Source organism: Rhineura floridana, chromosome 1 (genome assembly GCF_030035675.1).
Source record: "Rhineura floridana isolate rRhiFlo1 chromosome 1, rRhiFlo1.hap2, whole genome shotgun sequence".
Lineage (NCBI taxonomy): Eukaryota > Metazoa > Chordata > Lepidosauria > Squamata > Rhineuridae > Rhineura > Rhineura floridana.
Window position 1 is genome coordinate 314786317 of NC_084480.1, and position 26642 is coordinate 314812958.

General features: G+C 44.7%; 1 protein-coding gene across 3 annotated transcripts in view; it reads right to left on the reverse strand.

Moving 5' to 3' along the window:
• Positions 1–232: 232 nt before the first annotated feature.
• SLC45A4 (solute carrier family 45 member 4) overlaps positions 233–26642 on the reverse strand; it is a 110884-nt gene continuing 84474 nt past the window's right edge. For all 3 annotated transcript variants that reach the window (XM_061607052.1, XM_061607050.1, XM_061607051.1), the window contains 6 exons: positions 20967–21155; positions 17128–17307; positions 12896–13971; positions 9898–9997; positions 8973–9184; positions 233–7300 (listed from right to left, as the gene is read on the reverse strand). In XM_061607052.1, coding sequence (XP_061463036.1) covers positions 6938–7300; positions 8973–9184; positions 9898–9997; positions 12896–13971; positions 17128–17307; positions 20967–21155 — 2120 coding nt within the window. In that variant the 3' untranslated portion in view covers positions 233–6937. The remainder of the gene's footprint in view (positions 7301–8972; positions 9185–9897; positions 9998–12895; positions 13972–17127; positions 17308–20966; positions 21156–26642) is intronic.

Sequence of the window (26642 nt, forward strand, 5' to 3'; positions counted from 1 at the left end):
GGCTTCAAAATTTCCAGAAATTTTACGTCTCTACACCAGGCCCCAGGACTTGAGGGGTCATTATGTCAGAAGGCAGAATGTATGAATGGAAACAACAGCAGACAGATTTTGGGGGGTTACTGGACTAGAAAAGTTTGACCGTGTCGTTTATGTGCACCAAATTATTTAGATATATGCAAGAGCAGGACTATCTTTCCCATTCCCACAAACACAAAAACCAAGATCCACTGGCTCATATTGAAATGTTTATTAAGATTGAACTGTAGAACAATGGACTGAACACATGTAAATGTGAAATAGTGGTTGTTTTTCTTTTTAACTCTACATTCAGCCATTTCTATCCATAAATGGAAAAAAAATTACAGAGACGAAAAGTGCAGAACAGTTAAACTGTTTCTCATGCAACAAGTCTTTACCTTAAAAACCAGAAAAGAGAGCTCTCTGTTGAAATCAAATTCCCAGAACATTCTGCCATCTAATCCATTCAGACACATTCATCGGTCACGTTTCTTGTTATCCCCTTTCCCTCATTAAACTTGAAACATTATGTGTTTAACACACGCTTATAAACATTGCTAAACTCAGCAAGAGCTAGTATAGTGCCCCAACTTAATAAGTTGATAAAAAAGAAGTTGTCATATGGCCAGTTCACAATGGAACTAAATATATATATTTACTTATACTTTTTTCATTATGAGATGCCTATATGCAGCTTTTCACTAAGGGAGGCATTTTTTTTAGTATTCACCTGGTCATTTGGCTACCAAGGTTTCAGGTCCATGTTGCAGTACACATTAAACAATGATATAACAGCAGCAAAATACTTAATTTGGAACAATTTGGCTGGTCAAATCATATTACCCAGTAGAATATTATGCTTCTCTTGAATTAAAAATCCTATTTCAAAGTGAACAATAACACAGGCGATGGCCAAGCTAGGCGGGGCCGAGATGTCTTGATGCGGTTTCTAATTTTCAGAAAAAGCTAGACATTTTGAAATTTCATCAATGCAATTTGTTTCGTGACCCAATTTACAGTGGGATCCTGATTCCCCCTCCCCCCGAACTTTATCATTTGGGCACCCTATCACATGAAATTACTTTACTGGCAGTTACCTGGAAAATGCATAACCCCTACTATGGCCCCTGAGTTGATCAGAAAGTATGATGGTATGGACACCCAGTTCTCAGACACATTAGCAGGGAATGGTCCTTGGCAAGACCTATCAGGTAACATTTTTGTAGCTATAGGAGGATTCCTTAAGTGCTTACAAAACTTGAGAAGTTTAGAAGGAATTCCAGCACCATTTCCCTATTCCCTAACCGTGCATAATGAGAGGAGTTGCAGTGGGTGGAATTCTTCATTTTAGGCAACTGTGAAAAGACACTGGAGTCAGGCAGTGAATTTAGCCTTGGCTCCTGCGAAGTGGATTTGCAAATGTGTCCTGTTCACACAGCTTGCTCAAAGATGAGTCTGCTCCACAAAATGTGCAGAGACCTAAGTAACTCTACACACCTTGCATGTGTGTTGCAAATTTGCATGAAACGTTTTGCACACCCAGGAACTATCTCCATAGCTGGAAAAAATGCTACCTTTGGGCATACAAGTTGTTGAAAGAAAGAATTCATCTCCTCTAAGATCTAAGAGTCATTTAACTCTAGAATTAAAGCCAAACCATTGCTCATCTAAATTTAACTGCTGTAACGAAGCTGCTCAAATAAGAACTTTGTCTATGCTCCTAGAATTCATGTACTAATCTCTGAGGCCCTTCCTCAAAGAAAATATTTTTTATTATGGGGACAACATGAACCGCAGAACTCTGGGTAGTTAATATCTTCCTTTTTGTTTTGCAAATGACTTTTTCTCCCCAATGCAGTCTTAAAAATCAGGTAGCTTGGTGTTTTCTTGCAGAAATCACCACTTTATAGGACTAAACTTGCAAGCTTAAGAATCCATAGCTAGGAGAAGACACACAGAAGAATTTTGGAATCTTTCCTTCTTCTGCTCTTCCCAACATGGTTATCGTTTTCCATTTCTGTGCAACATTTTGGTGTCTGTTACTTTTTTTGGCCTATCAACAGAAATCAAGGATAGCTGCAAATGAATAAAAACCAAATCACATTTCCCAAAAAAGACACTTCAGGTACTGAAGTTGCTACATGTGTTCGGGCCGGGCCGGGTGGGGGTCATGCAAGATTTTGGCTTGTATACGAAGCAACTAATGGATCTAAGTGGCAGCTGATTGCATCTTGTTAGTAGATGGGAGAAAACTAGTGAATGTCACGTTCCAATGTATAAGGACAGCAGCAGTGGCAGCGGAATGAGGGGTGGGCAGGCTAGGTCCAATCCCTTTCTTTTTAAATAAAGAAAAAGATTTATGATGAAAAAGCAAAACCAGAAGATGCCAAACCACTAAGTTAGCTGCAAAGGAAAAACACTCGGCTGGGTTTAAGTTATCACAAAGTGCTTCACAGTGGAGGGATCCATCAGCCTCGGCTTTGTGGCCTAACAACTATGTTCTCCTCTTCTGTGGCACAAACGAGTGCCTTAAAAGGGTATTAAAAGCCTCTTCTAAAGACCACAGAACTGAGTGCAAGTGGCACTAACCTGCCTTTTAAGGTTACAACTCCATGCAGCTAAAATCAAGACAAGGTATTCACTGCTCTCACCATACAGCTCAGTTCTGGACTGCAGGCCTGAAGTTGCAACTCACTGCCACAGACCTATCAAACAGGCTTCAGCAGAAGGAATTCAAAATCAGAGTGCAGAGCAACTGATATTACTCCCACATCTTGGCTAGGACTTGTCCTCCTAAAAATCCTGGAGGTTTCGCCATAGGAGCTGGAAATGAGGAATTATCCTCATTAGGATCAAATGAGTTCCAGTCTTCCAATCTTAGTGTGGGGTATTTTTCCCTACTCCCTATAGCCTCATCTCTTAAAAATGGAGGAGGATCAATTGTCCACATGTCTTGGTTGAAAAAATATCTGGTTGACAGAATAGGTAGGTGAAAGATCAGAGTATCAAAATGACTGGGTCAAAATCCCAATGTGCAAATAAGAACTCATTTTGAAGAAGGTTGATGCTGTCTCTAAGTCACGAAAATTGTACAAACTGGTCTTAAGTCTGGTTGCACATTGTGAGTGGAAATCAAGTTCTATAATTCCTTAAAAGATTGCATTTAAACCTTTCAAACCCTATAAAACCCAAGAGATGGTGCCCTTACTACAGATACCTGATGGAAGCTGTAGAAGAATTCTAGCATGACCACAAAGATTTAGTTGAACTCCAAATGTGAAGATGGGATGTATCAACGTTGAAGAGGAAAAGAAAATGTTTAAAGCCAGTCACAATATGTTCTGAAAGAGGCAGACTAATGCAACAGAAGTATATGTGTGAGTCAGATGAAAACAATTTAACTGCTGCTGCTTTCTCTATAGAACTTGAGAAATGGTGGAGAATTCTGTTAAAGACCCCAAGCCAAATCCAGAATTACAGTTCCAAGGTATGTTGGGCTGGAAGCCATAAAAACCAAGCTGTTGCAGCCTGAATGGTAAATGTGCCCTTAGACTGGTTGTGTACTTGCCTGTGGCATGTCTAAATGGTTTTCACAGTTTATGTAAGAAGCATACTTAGTAATCATTCTGCCTTCTCACTTTCCAATTAAGTTCTGTTTAGCTTAGTTTGAATATCTGCATCTGAAGATACCAAACGGGAAAGAAGTAGATCTCGTATTGGGATTTAAGGACATGGGATCAAGCCATTAACACATCTACAAAAAGCAAAACATACACAACTGGCTCCTAGACAGAAATGAAGCTTCCTCTTTCAACTTTGGCTCTGCAGTTAAGCCCAGTTGATGACAATACTCAGACTAAGTTACTTGCGTCTCTCCACAGGCAGGAGTATGTTTTGGAAGCCATCGTCCAGAATACCTAAGGTGTTAATTCCAGGGGGCAGGAAGGGAAATTCTATTGAGAATTCTAGGACAGAAATGGTAACAGGGCAAATCAATGAGGAAGCTTTAGACCCTGCTACAAGGCCCCTCCCCTCCAGAATTTGACCCACAGCTAGATCTCTTGTTTGGCAATGTTCCCCTAAACTAAGGGTACAAAAGATCAGAGAGTTGCCAAGACCTGCCACTTTTCTTCTTGTGCCATGTTTACAATGCGTAACGGCATTTCAGATTTTGGCAGAACCATCAGTAAAGTTAAAATGGTGACCCAGCAACCAGAGCTGGTCAGAAAGCAGGAGTCTGTAGGATCCAAGGACTGGCCAGGAGCCTCTGATGTTGACTCTCTTCTAAAATTAAAAAGATTTGAGCCCGCTGAAAAGGAAGCTTTCATTTTTGTAACAAAGTGAAATCAATACTTGCCTTCCTAACCCTGAACAGTTCCTAGCAGAGACAGCGAGTCAAGGGAAAAATAGCCTTCAAGGAAGAGACAAGGCAGCTTGGCTGAAATTCAAACTGCATTAAGAGAAGATTCCACTGAAAGAGCGACTAGGTGCTTAAAACAAATAGTTCAATTTCCCAACAACCATCTTGCCACTGCGCTGCTTCTAAAAGTACAAGGCAGGATAAAAGCAGAAGTGTCAACTTCCTATCTTTACAAGCCTTCAAGAGCAACAAAGCAGGATCCTCTCAGAACAAAGTACAATTTATGCTTAAAATAAATGTCACTGAGCAAGTTTTCAAAAGAAAAGCTGCCTTGCATTCATGTGTGGCAGACAACATCCACTCATAATGGAGGTGTTAAAGGCTAAACTCTTAGTGAAAGGCTCCTGAACGATCTAGTCCATAACTAGGTTGCTTCAGTAGTATTATACTGTCCTCTGGAAAGAAGTTTTAAATGAAATGTTCTCTAGATACTGTTTTTTTTTTTTTAAGGGGCAGGGGACCTGAGTCTTTTCTCAGACATTTAAAAAATAGTTCTGTGAAACTATATAAAATGAGCATGTATGAATTCCTTCTGGTCTAATAAAGAGCCTATTCACCCCTGATGGAGGTAAAAAAATGTAAATTGACGGGATTGAAAGACACAGCTAAAGAACGAACAGAAGATGCCATCAAACTATCCAAAGATGCCGGCAAGACAATTACCACTTTAGCTATGTCAAACATACATACATTGACAATTCAAGTAATTTGTTAAAAACTGCTTTTCATTCTGAAATATATGTGTACATATAGAGAGGCAGACAGATAGATATTTGCTTTCAAATTACTATACTTACAGCATGGTTCGAGACATGCATCTTAAATAGGCAAGTTTGAGGCAGCAGAACTATCACAAAAGCAGCCCGGATTCGCTGCGCTCAGCCTGCAAACCAGCTGCAGCCTCTCTGACCTGTACTGCCTGCAGGCCGAAGAGAACGTTCAAGGACAGGCCTCCTACAAAGCTGCCTACTCCTAATGACATCCTCTAACAGGCTGTCAATACCTAGCATTGACCTGGTGTGGTATCAATGTCTGGCTTACCCATGATCTTCCTGAAAAGGTCAAGTGACACATTCAAGCAGCGGCATCCTTTGTGTACCACTGCTCTTGTCCTGAAACCAGAATGAAGTCAAAGAGCGGGATGGGAAGGGTAAGGAGCCTGGGGCCAAAAGGAACTGGGGAAACAGCTCAGTAATGCTCCAGCAGACAACTCCTAGACCTAGGAAAAAGTTACAGCATTTTTAAAATGTTGGATGTTTTTAAAGGTCCAAAGCTGTTTCAAGATACATTTTATTTTTTTTATTTTTAAAAAACACAGCCACACACACACGCACTCTCTTTCTAGGCTGCAGTATCAGAGGTAGGCCTTTGGTTTTTGCTCGTCGCAGCGAGACTACCTTTTAAAACTCCGCTATCACAATTTCCAGCCCAGAAGATCAGGAAAAGTGCAATCAACAGCCCCTTCTAAACAAAGGGAACCCTCACAACCCATTTGAAGAAACCGACAATGGGGGAGGGATCTCCATTCCCAAAGCAGCTCTGGTCACAAAGGAGATGATTGGCTTTCAAACGCCGCCGAAAGGAGGAAACAAAAAATATTCAAATTTTGACCAGCTCCCCGTCAAAATGGGTCACAGCATGTTCCACTGGTGCGCTTTAAAACTCCACATGCCACCTGAGGCCTTCCAAAAGTCCTTCTCAACCATCAAAGCATCCCTATCTCTATAGCAAACCGACTGTGCTCCAGGGACCCTGGCAGTCTCCGGCCACCAGGGACGGATGCTCCAAACAGCTTGAATTAAAATAATAAAAATAAAAATAAAGCAACAGCAATTCTCACAGTAACTGCCGTAACATGCTCAAAAGAAGTTTGGGAAGAAAAAATACTTAGTAGTAATTGCACTGAAAATAATGGAATCCAGACTGTGGTCCAAAGGGGAGGGGAGGGGGAGCGTAAAGCACAGAGCTGCAGCTGTCAGCTTAATATTGCATCAATTCTAAAATACATCATCCTACTAAACTTGCAAGATCTGAAGGAGTCAGACCAAAACAAAGTTACAATCAGGAAATCTCGTTTGCTTTTGTTTTCAATTGCAGTCTAAAATAGCAAAAAAATAATAAGTTGTCCAAATGGGTAATTTGAGAATTTTGAAAAACCACCATGACAGTTTAAAAAACAAAACACATAAGCAAGAAGAAAGTTTTCTTGCCCATTGATAAAAGTCACCTTGGAAACCCAAGTGCATTTCTCTTCATTAAAAATACCTCTAAGAAAGGAAATTTTCTGGATTGTAGAGAAAGCAATCAGCATCAAAGCTACCTATTCAAGGCTATCCTAGGACTATGAAATTTTGTCTACATTTTTGCATGAAAGAACCATTGAATCCATTGCTGCAAGTCAAACAGCAAGGATGTCTTTTGAAAGTTCAGGTTTTGCTTTTAAGAATGTTCCAATTCATGCACCTGAATGGCTTGGAATGTGTGCAAATGATGATTTGTTCATACAGTTGATTCATTTTCCACTCCTGATGCGGTGACTTCTTTTCGAGAGAGTTTTATCACGGTTGGTTTCTCCCCGTTCACATCATCCCTTTCAGCTGCCTCAGGAGGGGCCAGCTCTTTCTGTTCTTCCTTTGGACTCTCGCCCACATCTGGGTACATCACCAAGAAAGTGGCCGTCAGGAAGCCCAAGAAAGAGCCCACTGAGGCTACCATTGGTATGACCCGGACTGTGCCCACGGCATCCACCACTCCTCCTAGCGCAGAGGCCACCAGGATCTGGGAGATATAGACTTGGCAGGACAAAATGGCGCAGTCTATACCAAAACCTCGCTTGGAGTTTCCAGGGCTGTGGTGAATATACTGAAACAGACAACGGAGATGCATCAACCGATGGGCACCGATAGGGTGGGGACCCGCCCCCCAAAGACTGGAGCAGGTAGCAGAGCATGCCATATGGCAATATTTGAGCCACTTGGTCTTTTTGACCCACATCCTGGGGGCCACACTTTTACATTAGTAAATGCATGGCACAGGGCAGCAGACAGGGCTGGTTGGCAGATGCTCAGGGCCGTAAACTAGGAATTGCAGCCTGTGTTGCTACAAGTGGAGGGTCAGGCAGGCAGTGCAGTATGGAGGGGGAGAGAGAGCAGGGGTGACAACAATGGGGCAGAACTTGCTAGTGCAACCTTTATTGCTGCCTTCCCCAATCCGGCACCACACCGGATGGGAGTTGCAGTGCAAAACGTCTGGAAAGTGTCAGGTGGGGAAGGCAGCTTTACTGTTATTTAGCAATGACAAGATAGGATGCCGGGCAGAGGTCTGTAGAACCTTAGGAAAATCTTTCTTACTGTAGTCTTTGAGCAGGGTAGCCAACATGGTGCCTTCCAGATTTTGTTAGACTCCTAATCCCATCAGCCCCAGCCAGTTCGGCCAGCGGTCAGAGATGACGGGCGTTGCAGTCCAATGGCATCTGGAGGGCACCACGTTGGCTGCCCCTGACTTCACCGATGCTGAACAAACAGAAGCAGGAGTAAACTGTGCAGCACCTTCAGCAATGCAACAAGGGGTGGGACTGCAGGTGAGTGGTGAAGCGTGTGCTCTGGCATGCCAAAAGGTCAAGGGTCAATCCCTGAGATTGCCAGCTATCATAAGACAGCAAGGCTGACAGAGGCTCTCTTGGAGAGCCACAGCACTAGGCTAGCTATCAGAGCCAGAGTGAGGAAGCTTCATATGTTCATACATTCCCAAGCTGTTTAGGGAACCTTCTTCAAGGAGAAGCTCTGAATGATCTGGGTATAACTCTTGTTTTCCCCCCTCCACTGACCACTTGAAAATTGCTGATGGACTTGGCAGCCCACCTGGTGATTTTTCCACCTGTTGGAGAATTTGTAATGTCCTGCGCTAAAAGTGGCATGACTTTTAACTGTATTACATTGCTTCTTTTATTATGTGTATTTTATCGTATTACAATCTGCGTTCCACGGGATTCAAATTATAACACAGTAAGAGAAGCAATAAAAATACAGTATGAATATTTAATACAGACATGTATTTGTTCAGATCACCTGAACAAGGCTTGCAGACTACTGGTGGCCCACGGACCACACTGTGGGAACCCCTGGTCTACACTGACTGACTGACAGCAGCTCTCCAGGGTTTCAGGCAAGGGGCTGGACTTGATGGCCTTATAGGCCCCTTCCAACTCTACTATTCTATGATCTTTCCCAGCCCTACCTGGGGATGCCGGGGATTGAACCTGGGACCTTCAGCACGGAAAGCAGATGCTCTTCCAATGAGCTACGGCCTTTCCTCCTACAGCCTTTCCACAGGAAACTGGACTACACAGTCTAGAAGGCTGGGCTGGCTGGGGCTGATGGGGTGTAGTCCAAAAGGTCTGGTTGGGGAAGGCTGAAGGAGACAGCAACTGGGCTAGGTGGATCAATGCTTTGACTCGTGTTCTTACGGCTCTTGCCTAACTCATACTCTCCAACACAACAGGGGGAAGGTGCTCACCTGGTGAATTGCCACATACCTGCTTGATGTCGTGGTACTGCCCCAAGAGTGCGTAAGGGCAGTAGGATATACTCATGGAGACAATTCCCATGGTGCTGATCATTATCATGGCAACGTACACGTTGGGAAACATGGCCATCACGGCTGTGCCAATGGAGAAGCCCAGCGTGCCCAGGATGTAGATCACTCTGATGCTGAGGTCATAGTTGTCCAAGTATTTCTGTAGCAAGGCTGCAAAAGGGTTAGCAGAGGTTACCGTTAGAGAAAGCCCGCCACAGCGCCAGTGTCATGTGGAGACCCCTGGGCTTGTAAGATCATAAGGCTTATGATTGTGTTTGTGTCATAAAAATATTATGATAAGACTATAATTTTGTAAGGTGGTACCTGATGTTTCCGTAGTTCATTACTGTATTAAATATGCTCAATATAGTTAAAACAATAATCATTCAGGATTTTGAAAACCTTTCAGAAAGGGAGCATCTTCTAATGTGACAAAATAGCTTGGCGGCTGATGCCCACCCAAGTTTCAACACACTGTGCGCCTGCCTAAAGTTGGCTGGTGGTCATCAGAAGGTGCCACAGGAATAGCGGCTGGGTCTCAACTCTAGCGTCCTGGACAGGAGCGTAGGAAGCCACCCTACGCTGAGTCAGACCCATTGGTCCATCGAGTTCAATACCGTCTACACCAACTGGCAGTGGCTTCCCGGGTTACCCGGTTCTAGCTGGAGATGCCATTGGGGATTGAACCTGGCCATTCTGCATGCAAGGTAGATGCTTGGCCTCTGACCTACGGCCCTTCCCAAAGAGACTCCAGCCTTTATCGTAGTGCTGTGTTGATGGCTAACCTCCCTTTCCTCCACTCTCCTATTGTGCTCTGTGTCAGCTGCGCACTGGTTCTCTGATCTGGGATGCGGCCTTTCAGCTGTTGGCACAGAGCCTCTTACCTGAACACACAGCAGCGGTAGCAGCATAGATGACCAGTCCCCAACAGCCCATCTGAACCCCTGCATTGTAGGCGTGCAGTTCGGTAGAATTTGAAGGGGCCTGCAGGAAGACAATGGAGATTTCAGCAAACGCCACATTAACTCCAGGAACCTTGCAAACACAAGCACAGAAGTGATGTTTTCCTACCAGCCTGCCTAGTTGTATATGCCTATGATTATCTTTTATTTATTTTGTCTGGATTATTTTTATCTGCATTTAAAAGAAAGGTTCTCAAAGCAGCTCATAACAATAAAAGGGTAAAACCAAAAAAAAGCAAATACGATTTTAGGTCACAAAGAACCAAACTTCTGCAGCCCTCCCCTGCCTGGTTGCCCAGAGGTAACATTCCACGTATCACAAGAAACCAGGCAAGTAACTACGAAACAAATCTAAACTCTGACACGACTCCGGCAGTTTCTTCGCAGCAGTGCTACCTGGGCTGCGTTAATCTGCAGAGGGATACTAAATATATATTGAGAAGAAATGACATGAGGAGAGACTGAAAGAACTGGGCATGTTTAGCCTTGAGAAGAGAAGACTGAGGGGAGATAGGATAGCACTCTTCAAGTACATGAAAGGTTGCCACACAGAGGAGGGCCAGGATCTCTTCTTGATCGTCACAGAATGTAGGACATGGAATAACTGGCTCAAGTTACAGGAAACCAGATTTCAGCTAAACATCAGGCAGAATTTCCTAACTGTTAGAGTGGCATGACAGTGGAACCAATTACCTAAGGATGTGGTGGGCTCTCTAACACTGAAGGCGTTCAAGAGGCAGCGGGACAGCCACCTGTTGGGTATGCTTTGATTTGGATTCCTGCATTGCGCAGGGGGTTGGACTGGATGGCCTTATAGGCCCCTTCCAACTCTACTATTCTATGATTCTATGACACACACCCCAAAGTGGGCTCTGCTTGCACGTGTCTGCCTGAATGTGTGCATTTCTACTGGGCTTTAGCAAGCCAGTGCGGTATAGTGGTTAGAGTGTTGGACTATGACCTGGGAGACCAGGGTTCGAATCCCCACACAGCCACGAAGCTCACTGGGTGACCTTGGGCCAGTGACTGCCTCTCAGCCTCAGAGGAAGGCAATGGTAAACCCCCTCTGAATACCGCTTACCATGAAAGCCCCGTTCATAGGGTCGCCCATAAGTCGTCATCGACTTGAAGGCCGTCCATTTCCATTTTAGCAAACTGCTTTGCAGATTGATTTCTCAGGAATATGTTAATCTCTTTAAGGCTACCTCCATACCTTCGGACAATTTCATCTTTCTAGGAGGCATCGACATACACAAAACGTGCAGCTTTGGAAATGGGGTGTTGACCCGGAAAGGGGTACTGGAGCAGCAGAACAAAGGTAACATATAGGAGCGGCTGGCCGGTGGGCAAGGGTGGCGCTGTGCACCTCGCAGCCGTGTTGCTGCTATTTACTGGGAAGGAGAGGGGTGAGGTGGCTGGTGCTAGGCAGACGTGATGGTGGAGCACAGCCCTGACCTCCCCGCTGCTATGTTGCACCGCCCCTCCCCTCCCCTGGTAAGCAGCAGCGGTGCCTCTGCTGGGAGACCAGGTGTACGGTGCTGACCCTTCCCACTAGCCACTCCTGGTAATATGAGAGAAACCAGGAGTAATGCAAAAGAATTAAAGGGTTGGACGGCATGAGATCAAAAACTCATACCGGTTAACTAACAAAAAGGAGGTCACAGTGTGCCTCAACTAAGAGAACGAAGAGAGGCTTGCTTAGGAGATGGTCCAGCAGCTCGAGGTGGCTTAGATATAAGATCCAGGCCAAGCACTCTAAATGAATGAGCAGCAAAACTTGCCTCGTTTCTCCTGTTCTGGATCAGCAGCCCACCTAGCCTGATACAGCTAGAGTCTCTCCTGACCTGAAATATGGCACTGCATTCCCAATAAGGCAAGGATGCCACTGGGATTCAGGTTCAACCCCACCCAGCATCCTGTATCCCAGAGGAAAAGGTGTGTCCACACTGGCCCTAACACACTGCAGCACCAGATTAAAAATGGAAAAGAGCTTTCTAGGGACAGAGAGGGGGAACTGTGCCAGCTGTTTCCCCCAGGGTTATACCCAAGGATAATGCTGGTAACCTCATCCCAGGTATTATTATCCTTATCGCATTTATATCCCACTTTTTCTCCAAGGTGCTCAAGATGGCATACACGCTAATAACTTTCACTCAACATCCTGAAGACACCTGGGCAGACAGAGTGATTAACATTGTCCCCCCCCTTTACGTTTTCTTGCGGGTAGGAGCACGTTTGCTGTCTTACGCAAGCGAATGGACTTGCTGCTTGAAGTGGTACACAAGCATATCTGCTCATAAGCAAATGACTTCCATTTGCCCCTCATATCTGCAGCTCTTTGCATCTACGTACCACAAGCACACAAAGCACAATGCAGGGACCAAGGAGAGACAAAATCACAGTGAAACTCAGTGGGGCCTCTAGGTCAGAACCTCCAGTGCTCCCCTGACTTTTCTGTTTTTATCTGAATAGTTGTTTGAAAGTTGGACAGTGAAAAAAGCAGATAAGAGAAAAATCAACTCATTTGAAATATGGTGTTGGAGGAGAGCTTTATGGATACCATGGACTGCGAAAAAGACAAATAATTGGGTGTTAGAAACAAATTAAACCAGAACTGTCACTAGAAGCCAAAATGATGAAACTGAGGTTATCATACTTTGGACACATCATGAGAAGACCTGATTCACTAGAAAAGACAATAATGCTGGGGAAAAGAGAAGGGAGTAGAAAAAGAGGAAGACCAAAGAAGAGATGGATTGATTCCATAAAGGAAGCCACAGACCTGAACTTACAAGATCTGAACAGTTCATGACAGACGCTCTTGGAGGTTGCTGATTCATAGGGTTGCCATAAGTCGTAGTCGACTTGGAGGCAAATAACAACGACAAAAGGTAGCGGTGATGCGGGCTTTTGCACTCACCTTTGGGTCGCCGTCAAAAATGACCTGCCCCATGAAGTCGGTATAGAAGACAGCTTCAGCAATGATGGAAAACCAGGTTAAGAGGTGGCAGAGGCACAGCCGCAGGAGTTCCTTCGGCATCTTCAGCATGGACAGCCACAGGAGCCTGACTGTCGTTTCCGTCTCCCCCTCTTCGCTCTCCGTGTCTCCGCTGGAGTTGGTCGTGCCGCTCTGGTTCCTGTGGCGGCACCTCTGCCGCTGCCTCTTCTGCATGTCGTAGATATCGTTCATGCTCCGGGAGGACTTGATCAAGACGATGGCGTTGGCCCGCCGGAAGCGGTAGCGGTGGGAGCCGATCTTGCCGTAGTAGGAGAAGGTGTGGGAGGGCTGGCGGTAGAACATGTGCCTCCGCCTGCGCATGGAATTCGAGGTGCTCGACTGCTTCATGCCAATCCTAGCATGTCCATTCAGGAGATCTTTTGGTAGGGAGCCATTGCTGTTGGGGACTTTGGCTTCATTCAAGTGATTATCAAGTAACATATCCTCCTCTTTCTCGTTTTCCCTGAGGAAAGCAGACAGGCGGTTGAATTTGGACTTCATGAGTTCCTGGCTGGTGCTGTGAGGGGTGTTTGGGTAAGAAGAGTCGTGAAAAATGGAAGGCTCAATGTCGTGCAGGAAAAGCAGCTCAGGCTCCATTTCTAGGGTGGCGTCAGGCATGTGCAGGACAGAGTCGCTCTTGCTTCGCACAATGTCCACATCGAGGAACTCCATGTTGAGGTCTTGCTCGGACTGGACCTCGTCCCGGAACAAGGAGGTCCGATAAGGGTCTTCCTCGCTGATGACATTCAGCCGACTCAGAGGCGGGAGGCTGCCGCTCAGCTTGACGCTTGAAAGGGTGTCGGCTTCGTCATCGATCCTATCCTGCTGAGGGTTGTATTGCTCTTCTTCAATGCTGCAAAGGTGCAGCACAACAGAGATGGAGAAAATAATGGCGGCAAAGAAGAAGAGGACTTGCTCTTGGGATATGAAGAGGGCCCCGAAGAAAGTCTGCATCCAGTCTAAGCCCCCCAGCATGTAGCCAATGGCTCCTCCGAGACCTAAAGGAAGAAGAGGAGGCCAAACGTCACGCCCCTGCCGCTGTTGCTTTATTGTACTTTATTGTTTACGGTCAATGACCAGCCATACAAATACAAATATTGAAAGGCAGAAAGGCAGAAGAATTACATATAAACAAATAAACAGATTGAATTGTATACCTTATATATAAACAGACTTAAACAAGAATAAATAAAACAAAACCTAGTATACTAAAGTTAAGATGCATTAACCATCTGTTTCCTTATAGTACATGCTAAGACACAAATTTTTGCCACTTTAAAAATGTGTCAGATGTACCTGCTACATTTTTTAAAATTGGAGCAATATAAAAGGAACGAATGTCCTTATGATATGTACAGTGTAACAGGACATGAGTGACTGATTCAACCTCACGCCATTGACATGGGCAGATGCAGTGGGAATAAGGAATACGGAAGTATCTCCCCTCCAACAAGGCTGACGGTAAAGAATTAAAACAAGCTAGTGTAAAGGCTCTACGATACTTAGGAATCTCTAGGTCATAAAGATAGAGGTGCAAAATTCTTATTGTAATTCACCGGAAACGGGTAGTGTGAGGCCTGGGCTCTGTCTTCTTGTAAGGCAACATCCCAAATCTGGTTCTTAATCATTTCTTTGGCCTTTACGGTCCCAGCTGAACCAGAGCTGAAGGAGAAAATCCATAAAGATGTAACTTTTTCTCAACCATACTTGCCCAACCAGAGGTCAGATTGTCTGTAAAAATCAGAGGGGCTAGTCCTTGAGGTCCAAAATTTAGCTTGAGCCAAAAGCTGAATGTGTTTAGCCATGCTCGTGCTTCAGAAGAAACCAGCCCAGATTCCAATCTGAGTAAGGCTTTGGGAATGCCACGTGGGGCACCAAAAATGAAACTTGGACTGTATGGCCTCCAGGGAGCAAAAATCTTTATAAATGCATATCTGAGAACCATAGAGTAACTGGTCCAACACCTTGCCCTGGAAAACTTTGATGACAGGGAATATGGGAACGCCTTTTCGAAAAGAAAAATCTAAGAATAGCAGAAATAGTTCTTTGGGCATTCTTGGAAAGATGTGCAATTTGGGCTCTCCACAGGCCAGTTGTTTGAAAAACAATGCCCAGGTACTGTTGCTTTGTGAAAAGGCCAGGGACAATTGAAAGGGGTGAGATTACAGACCCTCCTTTCTGGCGGCGACACAAAAGAGTGGGTGGGACAGGCAGAGGGTCCTCCTGTTTGCATCAGCGTATCCTCACCCCCTACTCCCCTTGTCCCCAAGTCTGTAAACAGAACACCATCACCAGGGGTGGGTGGGGTAGGTGGGCCCTGCCCAGTGCCACTTGGTGGGCTCTTCCTGTTGAGCTGCCATGGAATCACAGCATACACAGAGCCCAAGTGACAACTAACGTCAACAATGAGGAATGAAAAGACTTTATTATGTTTTTCACCCTGCCTCTCCTCAAAGCAGCACGCATGGCCTTCCTTCACCCATTTCACCCTAGGCAGGTAAGCGGACAGAGCGGCTGGCCTAAGGTCACACACCGAGCTTTGCAGCTGAGCCTTCCCAGTTCCTCATCTGACCCTCTATCTCCTGTCGGCCCTCCCCTCTGTCAGGCAAACTTGTCCCAAGGGGTATTCCGCAAAGAAAAATTTAAACCTTGCCCCTTTAATTGACTGCATGTTTGTGGGGGCTCAGTTATGTTATTGGGGCAAAGCACTAGCTTGCAAGGCATCCATTTTGAAAGAAGCAGCTGCTGAAAGAGCAAAGTTCTCGTCGCAATGGCTCCTGTGAACTCCTTGTAGGGCACTGCAGAGCATCACATCTGCCTTCCAGGCTGAGAGCTCTTGAGAAAGGGAATTCTCAAGAATTTGCTGGATTGCACCGGAATAAAACCTACAACCCTCTACTAAGAGCCATGTTACAAGAGGCTGGGCCTGGGGACAGATGAGTGGCAAACTCTCTTGGATCTGCACGGTTAATCTAGTGTGCTGAGTCCATTCCTCCCTTGCCTCGTTTCCAAGAATTCCTGCTCCTCTGCCCACTAAGTAGTGTTAGAGCAGCCACTGACACCGGAGAATTTATTTCATGAGGCATTTCATAAATAAACAAACTTGCAAAAAAAATATCCTGGGTTACCAAAGCTACGAGAACAGGACTGGGGAACCCGTGGCCCTCCAGATGTTGGCAGACTACAACTTCCATCAACCTCTGCCAGCATGGCCAATGATGAGGGATGATGGGAGTTGGAAGCCAACACCATTTGGAGGTATATACGTTCTCCACCTTGCACTAGAAGCTCCAGAAATTTAATGTAGTTAACTGTTTGAGCTCTGCTGAGAATTACAGCTTGCTTTTAAAGTATCTTGCTTTTATGATAGCTGCTGACAAATCAATGGAGATGGCTGCCAAAAGCATTTATTTCATATATGACACCAAGCCATGGTTTCTGATTCACTATGGTTTAGAACTCAAATCACCCAAACGTACAGTCAAACCAGGGTTTAGGAGCATCCTTCTTCCTGTCTGCTCAGCACTGCAGCCTTTACATACAGCAGAAGAACACCACAACTAAAGGTAAAGGTAAAGGTGTCCCCGCACTTGTAGTGCAAGTCGTTTCTGACTCTTAGGGTGACGTCTTGTGACGTTTACTAGGCAGACAGTATATATGGGGTGGGATTGCCAGTTCCTTCCCCAGCCTTTCTTTACCCCCCAGCGTATGCCGGGTACTCATTTTACCGACCACGGATGGATGGAAGGCTGAGTGGACCTCGACCCCTTTTACCGGAGATTCGACTTCCCCCTTCCCTTGGAATCGAACTCCAGCCGTGAGCAGAGCTTCGGCTGCGTTACCGCCACTTACCACTCTGCACCCCAACTACTGGCTGTCAATTCAGATATCATGCCAAACCATGGTTTGCAAAGTTCCTTCAAGCCAGAGTTTCCTATTCTCATTTGCTGGCTAATCAAAAACGCTAACAAGCACAACCACAGTTCAGTTTCCTTAATCATGGTTTGATGTGATCACCTTGGGAGGTCAGAAAACAACCTTAAAAGGAAAGCTTTGAAGAAATGTAAGAATGTTCTCCTGCACCCGTGGGATAATGTGGGATGCTAAACTGAAATAAAGTTTTATAAAGAAAAGGAACAAAAAGAACGGCATACCAGCTGAGAAGGCGTGGATATTGAGCGCCATGTCCTGCTCTTCGCTGTCCACCACATCCAGCAGATAGGCCCGGATCGGCCCCTCCGTTGCATCAGCGCAGAAATCCAAGACCACCACTCCCAGCACAGTGAGAACGATGCCAATTGGCTGCTTGTCTGGAACATCTCCAATGGCTAGACCTGGCAGAGGAGAACAGCAATGAAAACAGGAGGGTGTTCCTTTGTTCTTCTTTTCCTTGTAAAGGACTGATCCAAGAACAAAATAATAGCACTTTTTTTTTTTAAAGAAGCAAACTGATCTCCCTTAACAGACTGGGTGCCAACATAAACTACAGGAAATATCCCTTGGCTGGTTTAGCTGGCCATTTCAACCCTGTGGCCTGGGCTAGGCTAGGCCTGGGTTAGAGGGGATTGTTTTCTGTCCAAGGGACTTGCAGCTACGGCAGGGGTGCTTGTGGGCACGTTTTGTGCTTTGCAAAGTGTTAGTCACCACTTCTTCCTTTTCCAGACAAAAGCTGAAAAAAGAGAGGGTTGAGAAGGTCAGCCCAGGTAAAATGTAGTTCAAAAAAAATATATTACACAACTTGTGAAAACACTAGTTTTTTTTTTAAAGAAAAACAGAAAAAGAAGCAAGTATTGAAATCTGCAGGGCTGCAATCACACCACAGAGTGAGGAACGTATTCTCTGGGAGTTGCTACAGAATTGGAGCATTTTGGAGGAGGGGAGGTGCTTTTAAATGATATGTTGCTAGTCCTCAATTGCAGGGAAATCCCTGAACATTCTAGTGTGACAATTCAAATGCTCACTGATTGAACCATCACAGAGATCAAAGTCTGCAGGCTTCATAAATTCACTGCGGGGTAGTGGGACAGAAGGAGCAGGTGGAGCTTAGTGGTGGAGCACACACTCTGCACGCAGAAGGTCCCGGGTTCAATCCCTGGCATCTCCAGAAAGGGCTGGGAAAGAATCTTGTCTGAAATCTTGGGAAGCCACTCAGTGTAGACAAGCAACCTGATTCGGTATAAGACAGCTTTAGATGTTCAACATATCCCCTTTTAATATGCCTTGGGAATATTTTACAAAGAACAAGCCCTTCTACAAAATTAAAGCTGCTCCACCGCAGAGGAAAAATAATGGCACAGAAGTAACCGCTCTCCAAAGGAGATGTTGCTACAGAACTAGTCTCGGGCAGAATTCCCAAAGATGGTAAATTCCCAACTTCCATTGTTCCCCCAAGCTGTTGTTCTAAAAGCTTTGACGGGGATAAGGAAAGAGTTATTCTTCCCCATTTAGTCATTTGATAAACAATTTTTAGATCTTGCTGTGATCTCTAACCCCCCCGCCCCAAATGCAGACTCCTCTAAGCACAGAAGAAAAAGTGAAATGACCTTTTTTCTTTTCTTTTTTTTCCTTTCAAATAATGTTGGAAACAGGATGTGTTTGCCAGATATGCATTAAAGGGAAATTAGAGCACAACAGGAAGCATTTCCCTGTGAACAGGTTCCTACAGTTTTCCCATGCCAAGAACTGGCTGCATTCATTTCAGTCCTGCTAACATTTTGCTGGCAACCATTGTATTAATGGGAAGGTGCGCTTGCAAATGCAACCACCACAGGCCTGCGGTAAGTAAGGCAGTCACTTTGAATGAGGAGAAACAAAGGCTAAGGCAGAGCTTAGGACATTGATCATTTCTACCTAACTGAAGGTGTGTATGTGAGATATATATATATATATATATATTTCTGTTTCTGTGGCTGGAATGCTAATTTGGAGGTCCAGGTGTGCACGTCCACTCAGCCTTGAAATTCATAAAATGGTTTTAGACTAGTCCCTGGCTCGGTTCAGATGGAACACTCCTGGTCCAACTGGAGCAGGAACAAGTGATGAACTCAAGTGCTCAGCATTGCCCCCTTTCCACCTCCTCTTGTGTGCCAGTCCAGCTGTAGAGGAGACTTTTTTGCTGTTAGTTTTCCCGAGACAACCAAAGTCAGAAACAGTGGTTCAAACGCTCTCTACAAAGCAGGATTTGGAGCCACCATTGGATCCTGCTTAAACTACACAGTTTGCTGGCTTGGCTATCTTGGGGAAACTGTGGTTCAACAAACCAAGAAGTCTTCTCTGCAGACAAATGCAGGAGAGGGAAGGAAGTGGCAAGCCTCAAGCTTGTCTCTTACTCTTGCTCTGAGGAAGCAAAGCCTGTTGGGCGAGGAAGGTTATGCCGCTCTCTCTCAGCATAACTGAGCTCAGAGAAATTGGGAAGGGAAAATGAGGTAAGAATTGTACCCACTTTGTATGCTGGAAGACGCTTTAGAAATAAGGGGGAAAAAGGGCTGCCTTTGCTAGATCAGACCAAGGGTCTATGTTGTCCAAAATCTTTTTCCAACAGAGATTAGCCAGGGGTTCTCTGAAGCTCAGCACCCAACTATCAACACTCATAAACTGAAGGCTACTTCCCCATTTTAAAAAAGTGTAGACAGTCACATATTTGTCAAAAGCAGCCTTACACATCTTGTGTTGAAAACTGCAATATAAGTCTCTCACGCAGAGAATGTGAGACTCTCCAGCAATGTTCCTGAATCAACTGTAACTGATTCAAATTCCATTTTTCCACATGTTATTAAAGAGATGTGTGAGTCTGAGAAGTCCATGGAAAGAATTCTTAATGGGCCATTCACACAGGGCTTGCTCCTGCCAAGGAAGAATCTGGATGTATTTTTCTAGTGATTGCAGCCCCATAAAGAGTTTTCCCATGCTTGGTGGGTAGGAAGGATAGGCGCCCAAGAAATATTTCCATGGACATTCGGGCTTCAGTCTTTATAAAATAAATAGGAAACCCTCATTCTCAAAGCTGACAAACACTAAGAAAGGTTAAGGAGGTTGCATGTGTGCTTCTGAATTAGATTTTTAAGGCCATTTCACACATCACACAAAGGCAAACACAGATTAGCCACAGAATTTACCCCCAAGTGGGAGCTGAAGCCAATCATGGCGCCCTGATGAGAGGACATACCAGAGCTTGGAAAAGTTACTTTTTTGAACTATAACTTCCATCAGCCCCAGCCAGCATGGCCACTGGATTGGGCTGATGGGAGTTGTAGTTCAAAAAAAGTAACTTCTCCAAGCTCTGGGTGATACACAGGTTTACAAAATGTGTTTGTCGCATTTTACACTTTTAGGTATCCACTTAAATTAGCTTAGGTGTAAATCCTAAAACAATGTTGAAACAGGGAAGCATAACTTGCGGCCCACCAAAACATCCCTCACTGTTGGCTGTGCTGGCTAGGGCTGATGAGAGGTGGGGGGTCTAATAACATTTGGAGACCCACAGGCTTCCCATCGCTCATGTATAGGTACGAACTGGCTGTAAGTAGTCAGATGCCAGTCCCACACAACTCCTACGTTGTCTTGCTTGGGGTATGTAGTGTTACCTCCCCCCACACACACCTCATGTTAAGGCAATTCAAACATCCTCACCACACAAAACAAACTGTGCAACATAATTTGAAGCAAGGGATTGTATCCAGTTAATTCATACTCAGATTAGAACCACTGAAATTAACGGACCTACGTTAGCCGTGTCCATGGATTTCAGTATGTCTGCTCTGAGTAGGAATAGTGTTGGACACAACACCAAGCAAATTAAGTCACTTCACTTTCTGCAGCTTATTCCATTCCCAGAATTCATGCGCTTGATAGCAAAATTCCACAGCGCCTTGGGTAACGTTTAAGTGTGAATGCTTTTTCAACAGACTGTCCAGGGTGATCCTTTACTGCTTACTTGAACAGAGAATAGACAGTACAGTGATCCAAACACACACACACACACACACCGATTTACCTATAATGGAGCCGTTTAAGAAAAGGGCAACTCCAAAGAGGGTACCAATGCAGAGGGCAAGAATAAAAGGCCGCCGGCGGCCCCAGCTGAGAGTACAGCGGTCACTAGCTGAACCTATTAAAGGAGTGAAGATCAGGCCCAGGATTGGACTGAGGAACCACGTGAGGCTATAGTACTGTTCAGGAAGACCTAAAAGACAGAGAATACAAGAGGGTTATTGGTTGCGTTTTGTAAAGTGAACGTTTTCAACTTAATACAAGGTCACCAAGCTCTGCTGTAAAATTAAGAAATGCAGTAATTCTAGTCACCAAACAAACACTGGCCTAGTTCAGATGCAACAGGAGACCATGGTTTCCTGCTACACAAGTAAGCCTGAATGAAACTTGGGCTTGCACTCTCCTTCCCTTCACTTCCCTTCTTCTTTTGGATCTATGACAGAGAGATATCAGAAACATCCACTTCTGCTTTTAAACAAACCACAGTTCCGCACTGAGCCTGACCTCAGGGAACTGCAGCTTGTTCAAACTTTAACTAGTGAATAAGACAGGATCTGGAACCATGGTTTGCACCTGGCTTGTTTTCACTGACTGGAGCACACCCACGAGCCACATTTGGAAAGAAGAATGCAAACTTACAGAGTAAATGAGGAGAGCAATGAGGAGTAAATAGAGCTAAACATTAATGGAACAAGGGACTGCAACAGTTAAGAATGGGGAATGTTTGGGGCTCTAAAGTGATTTAACCTTCTGAGGGATGAGGAATTCTAAGTTGATAGTATCATGATGCCACTTGTGTGGATGCCAGAGTTCATCCAGTGTTGATAAATCTTCTCTCTAAAGGGGCTGATTGTCTGTTTGCATTCTGAAGATATCTGACCCTGCAGAGAGCAAGTGAGCGGAAGCAATACAAGACACAGTGGCTAAGTGTTTTTTATCAGGGCTTGGAATCAGGCCTTTTGAAAAAGGGCAGATAAAATCCCCCCACCCCCCCGTTTTTGATTGCTGCTGTTTCTAGGGGTTGTTCATATTAGGTTCCTAAGCTGATCCCTGCTTGACAGAAGCTAAGAAATAAAAGTGAAGTAAGGTTTTGATAAGGGGGCAAAGAAGCACGCCCCCTTCAGCAGTGGGACACTGATCAGAGACACAGCCCCTGCACCTTTCAGCATCTCTGCTGCGATAGAAACATGCTATATTCCCAAACCAAAAGGATTTCAAGCGAAGAGAAATCAGGCAACATTCTCAGTGTACAGGGTACGTGTCAGTTGCATTTTGATGCAAAGATGGAATGGACCCCTTGAGAGCCAAAGGTGAGCAAGCTAATACGTTGGAGAACTACTGGCTCAGTTTTAGTTACTCAAATATATTCTTCTGGAGACGCTGGCAAAGCTGACAGTTCTTTCTCTTTTGAGGGTTGCAAAAATGATACTCCTCAGAAAATGCAAGATTTCAAAAGGCCTGGGATGAGTACGGGTTTATTCTAGCAGTACAGATTTTGAAACAAATGTGCTTGCTGTCTGATTACATTGCTTGCATTAAGCAATATATTTATGCACTGAGGTGCTTGTTCTTAATATTGCTAATGGCTAGCCTGCCGTTGCTTTGTCAAGCAGACTGATGGTTAATGGCTTGGGAGGGTCAGTTGACATTTCCTTAATGGGAGCTAGTGACTGGGAGAGAGTGGGCAATCTTTCTTGTCTACTTGAATGGAAAAGCCATTGGAGCTTGGCTTGGGGAAGATGCCTACACCCCAAAGCTAAGGGGAAGGGCAGGTGGCATGTGTGTGGGGGGTGGTGAGAGAAAGAGGGTGAAGCAGAGGAGGAGCATTGAAGGCATCTCACAGGGCACAGGGCTTTTCTCTGGGAACTGGGGAAGAACTTTAGCTGAATAGTACAGCATTTGCCTTGCAGAGTCAGTCCCCAGCCTCTCCAGGTACGGCTGGGACCAACTCCTGCTTGAAATCCTGGGGAACTGCTGCCAGTCAGTGCAGACAATACTAAGCGAGATGGACTGATGGTCTGACTTGTATAAGGAACTGTACTGTATATGTTCCTGCGGATATGGGGTAGCGGATTATCTGCTTCGGAGAGATGAATGCCGTTTGCCTCCACTTACACTCTCTTTGTGTATTTGTAAATAAAGAAAATCTTACAAATCACTTTAGGCATCCTCCAAAGAAAACGAAAGCCTGAGTAGAACTGCCTGTAGAATTTCTCAGTACTCCATTATAAGTGGGGAGGGAGCAGCAATATGGCTGATGCTGCCTTCACAGGTAACTGAAGCTTATTGAAGCCCAATAAACAGATATTTATACACTGGCTTTGCTGTTTTGCTGGCTGTGAAATCCCACCTTTCCTCTCCTGAATCTCTGAGAAAAGATAATATTCAAAAGATACTTAGTAAGTGTAATACTAACTTGTAGCCTGTAGATGGTGGTAGTGGCAGAGTAACTGAGGGAAGAGCAGGCTTTTTTTAAAAAGAGAGCGAGCGAGCAAAAGATCCCCCTTTTCCAGTACAACAATGATTTATTTACCACTTCAGATCATCAGCTGAGAGGTCCCAATGAGCAACCAGGGCCAGTCTTTAAAATCCCATGGAGATAAAAACATACGCTTTCCAAAGATACACAGCCAGGTTGCGACTAGGACTTGACCTTGCAGCCATGGTCAACATGCACTTAAGGTTTCTGTTCTGTATTTCGCATAGAGGTTATGCAATCATTGCCTGAGAGGCTGCAGCAGCAATTTAGGGAAGACTAAATAAGCACAGACAAATCTTATCTTCCTGCAGACTTACTTCATGAGATAATAAGCTGAACTTTCCAAAACCTCCCGTAGCATTTGAACAGAAACACACACACACACTCATGTGCTTAAGGTTACCTTCAAAACAATCTAATTATGTGCACAGATTTTTTTTAAGTGAATGAAACCTATAATTAAAAAATTATCTGGAGTTCATGTGATGAACGGGAGCCAGAGTACGGTGGATGAAGGGTGTGAGTGATGATAGCCACATTGGTGGCAGACAAGAGATGTGGGGAGCACTTCCATTTATTTTCCAGAAGCCCCCCCCCTTCCATTCTGTCTCCCTCTGGTTCTGAGGGTTTTTTTTAGATATGTTCACATGCCCCCAAATGTCTTCTTGAGTACTAGAAACTTGTTTTTAAAAGTTGCTGCCGAGATTTTGACATCAAGTCCATTATCAAGCAACAGATAATGGAGTTGTGTTTTTAATTGTTTGCAACAAATGGTCTTCAGGGTGGGATGCTACAACAATACAGCATGGTAGAATGCCTTCTGGGTGAAAATAAATAAGGAAACAAAAATCTTCCTTAATTTTAATTTGCATTTACATTTTGAGAGGGCAGAAACAACACAAGGGACTATGAGGATGGAAAAAGAAAAGGTCTTTTCAGTGGCCTGTTTTATGCCAGTGGCAATGTCATTAATGTTCACCTACTGGAAAGCTTCTGCCCTGAACAAACTTGTCATGAGTTCTGCATTCCTAAACTGGGACACACTGGTTAACAGGCCCGTAGATGGAAGAAGGAAGAGAGAGAGAAAACCCCGACTAGCACACAAGAATCTTTTAGGGTTGTGGGACTTTGCCTGTGTGATGTATACACGAGGGAAGTGCACCTGCAGAAACCCAACTCACCAGTTTATTTTACTTCTTTACACTCAGATCAGTCCTCCTGAAACACCCATGGCTGTAATTGTGCAACAGAACCCAGCAGTGTATGCATGAATCTGAAAACCATGGGCTTCTTTAAAAGGAAGAGCAGAATCCTAGATGTCACGAGCAGAAAAGCTCACAGGAGTGTGAACAGAGTCAACCAACGACTGGAAAGCAGACAGCCTAATTTGCAGCAATGGTTTTGAGAAAGGCGGAATGGCACCCTCTCTCCCCTGCCTGCCCCCCCTCCCCGGCCATCCGATATACCTTTCCACAACCAAGAAACATCCATTTCCTCTCTGTTTCTAGTTCACTCCTTTCCTTCCACCACCCTAGACTCAGCTTATCCATCTTAATTTACCTAATTTATTCTGGCTGCAGAATCTCAAAGTGAACACAGAAGACCCTCTGGCTCCTCTCTGGTTGTAATGTTAACACTGCAGACAATAATGGTACCATAAAAAAGGCAAGTTTGTGTAGATTTCCCACACTTCGGAGAGCTGAAGCACACACTTTGTCACCCTGAATTAAAATTGGAGCATCCTTTTACCTCCAAAAACAGTGAAAGATTAAATATTAGCCACCTATAGAGCAGCCACCTCCTGTGCTTTTGTAAGTGACAAGAAAACTCCCAGACTAGAGCAGTGACTCATGTAGAGATGCAACAAGCAGCTTCCTCTGAGGGAGGGTAATTCTGCTATGCCTCTGGAAGTGACTGACTGACCCAACCACATCTGATGCAGATTTATGACAGATTTACCTGCTGCCAGCTGGAGATGAATAGGAATGAAGAAATGCTGCTAGAAAAGTTAATCATGCAGATACACAACAGGCAGCCCTCCTTGAGAAGACATGGGTGTTTTAACTTCAGAGCAGCCTTTCTTTACTTTGTCACAACATATTATGTGCCAATAGTGTATGGCTGGTGTAGGGAACCTTTGGCCCTCCAGATGTTGCTGAACTACAACTTGCATCATCCATAGCCATTGGCCATGCTTCCTGGGGCTGATGGGAATTGTAGTTCAGCAACATTTGCAGGCTAAAGGTTCCCCACATCTGGAGTATGGTTTAGGAATTAATATTCAACGTCCTCTGGATCATTACTATGACAGGTCTATGCAGAAGGTACCACAAGACCAGCTGAGCGAGTCTAGGACAGGGGCGTGGAACCCCTATATGAATGACAGGGTATGGATTGCCAAGTTTAAATCCAGGAATGGAATGCGCCAAAGATAATAGGAAAGCACAAAAGGTGTATGTTGCCCCTCCTAGTACACCTGTAGGCACGTATGCCAGTGATGGAGAAAATGAAACTGATTTGGCAGCCTTTAGCTGTCATAAGTGTCACTTGGATCTCAGTCAAGCTGCATAGCAAAAAAGGTTTCAGGAGCTAAGCAACATTGCCTGTCCCTGACACTATCGCCTCATCTGACATGGAACAAAACACAGTCAGGGATTTAGAACCATGTAGAGGAGTATAAAGGAGGACTCTGTCTTTGAATTCCAATCTACAGCTAAAAGAAAGGGACTTTATACACCATTAGCTTGTAGAATGGCTCTTAATCTGATCTGAGCTGACCAAGCACAAAATTAAAACCCACTCGAAATGTTCTTTGAGCTGTCAATACGAATTGGAGACTGAGAACTGCAGCCTTTGAAGCATCATAAGTCAAAGAAGGGCTGGGAACACCATGGTTTTTTAACGTGAACACCCCCACACTGTTATAAATACTGCAGTCATTTAAATCAGGTACGTTGGCAAGAAGTTACTTTTGCTTACTATGTCTTCGTGACAGCTTAAACCCATCTGAGGATTTCAAGGCTCTACATGGATCTTTGCATTTTGGGTAAAAGGCAGAGTACACTCACTGAGGATTGGTTGCGCAACCCCAGATGGTCTCACTGTAATACTGAGAAGTCCAAACCTCTCCCCTTCTAAGCTCTCAATTTCAAAGTAAGCTTGGGACTCATAATCAAAATACTAGACAGCAAGGGGGGAAAG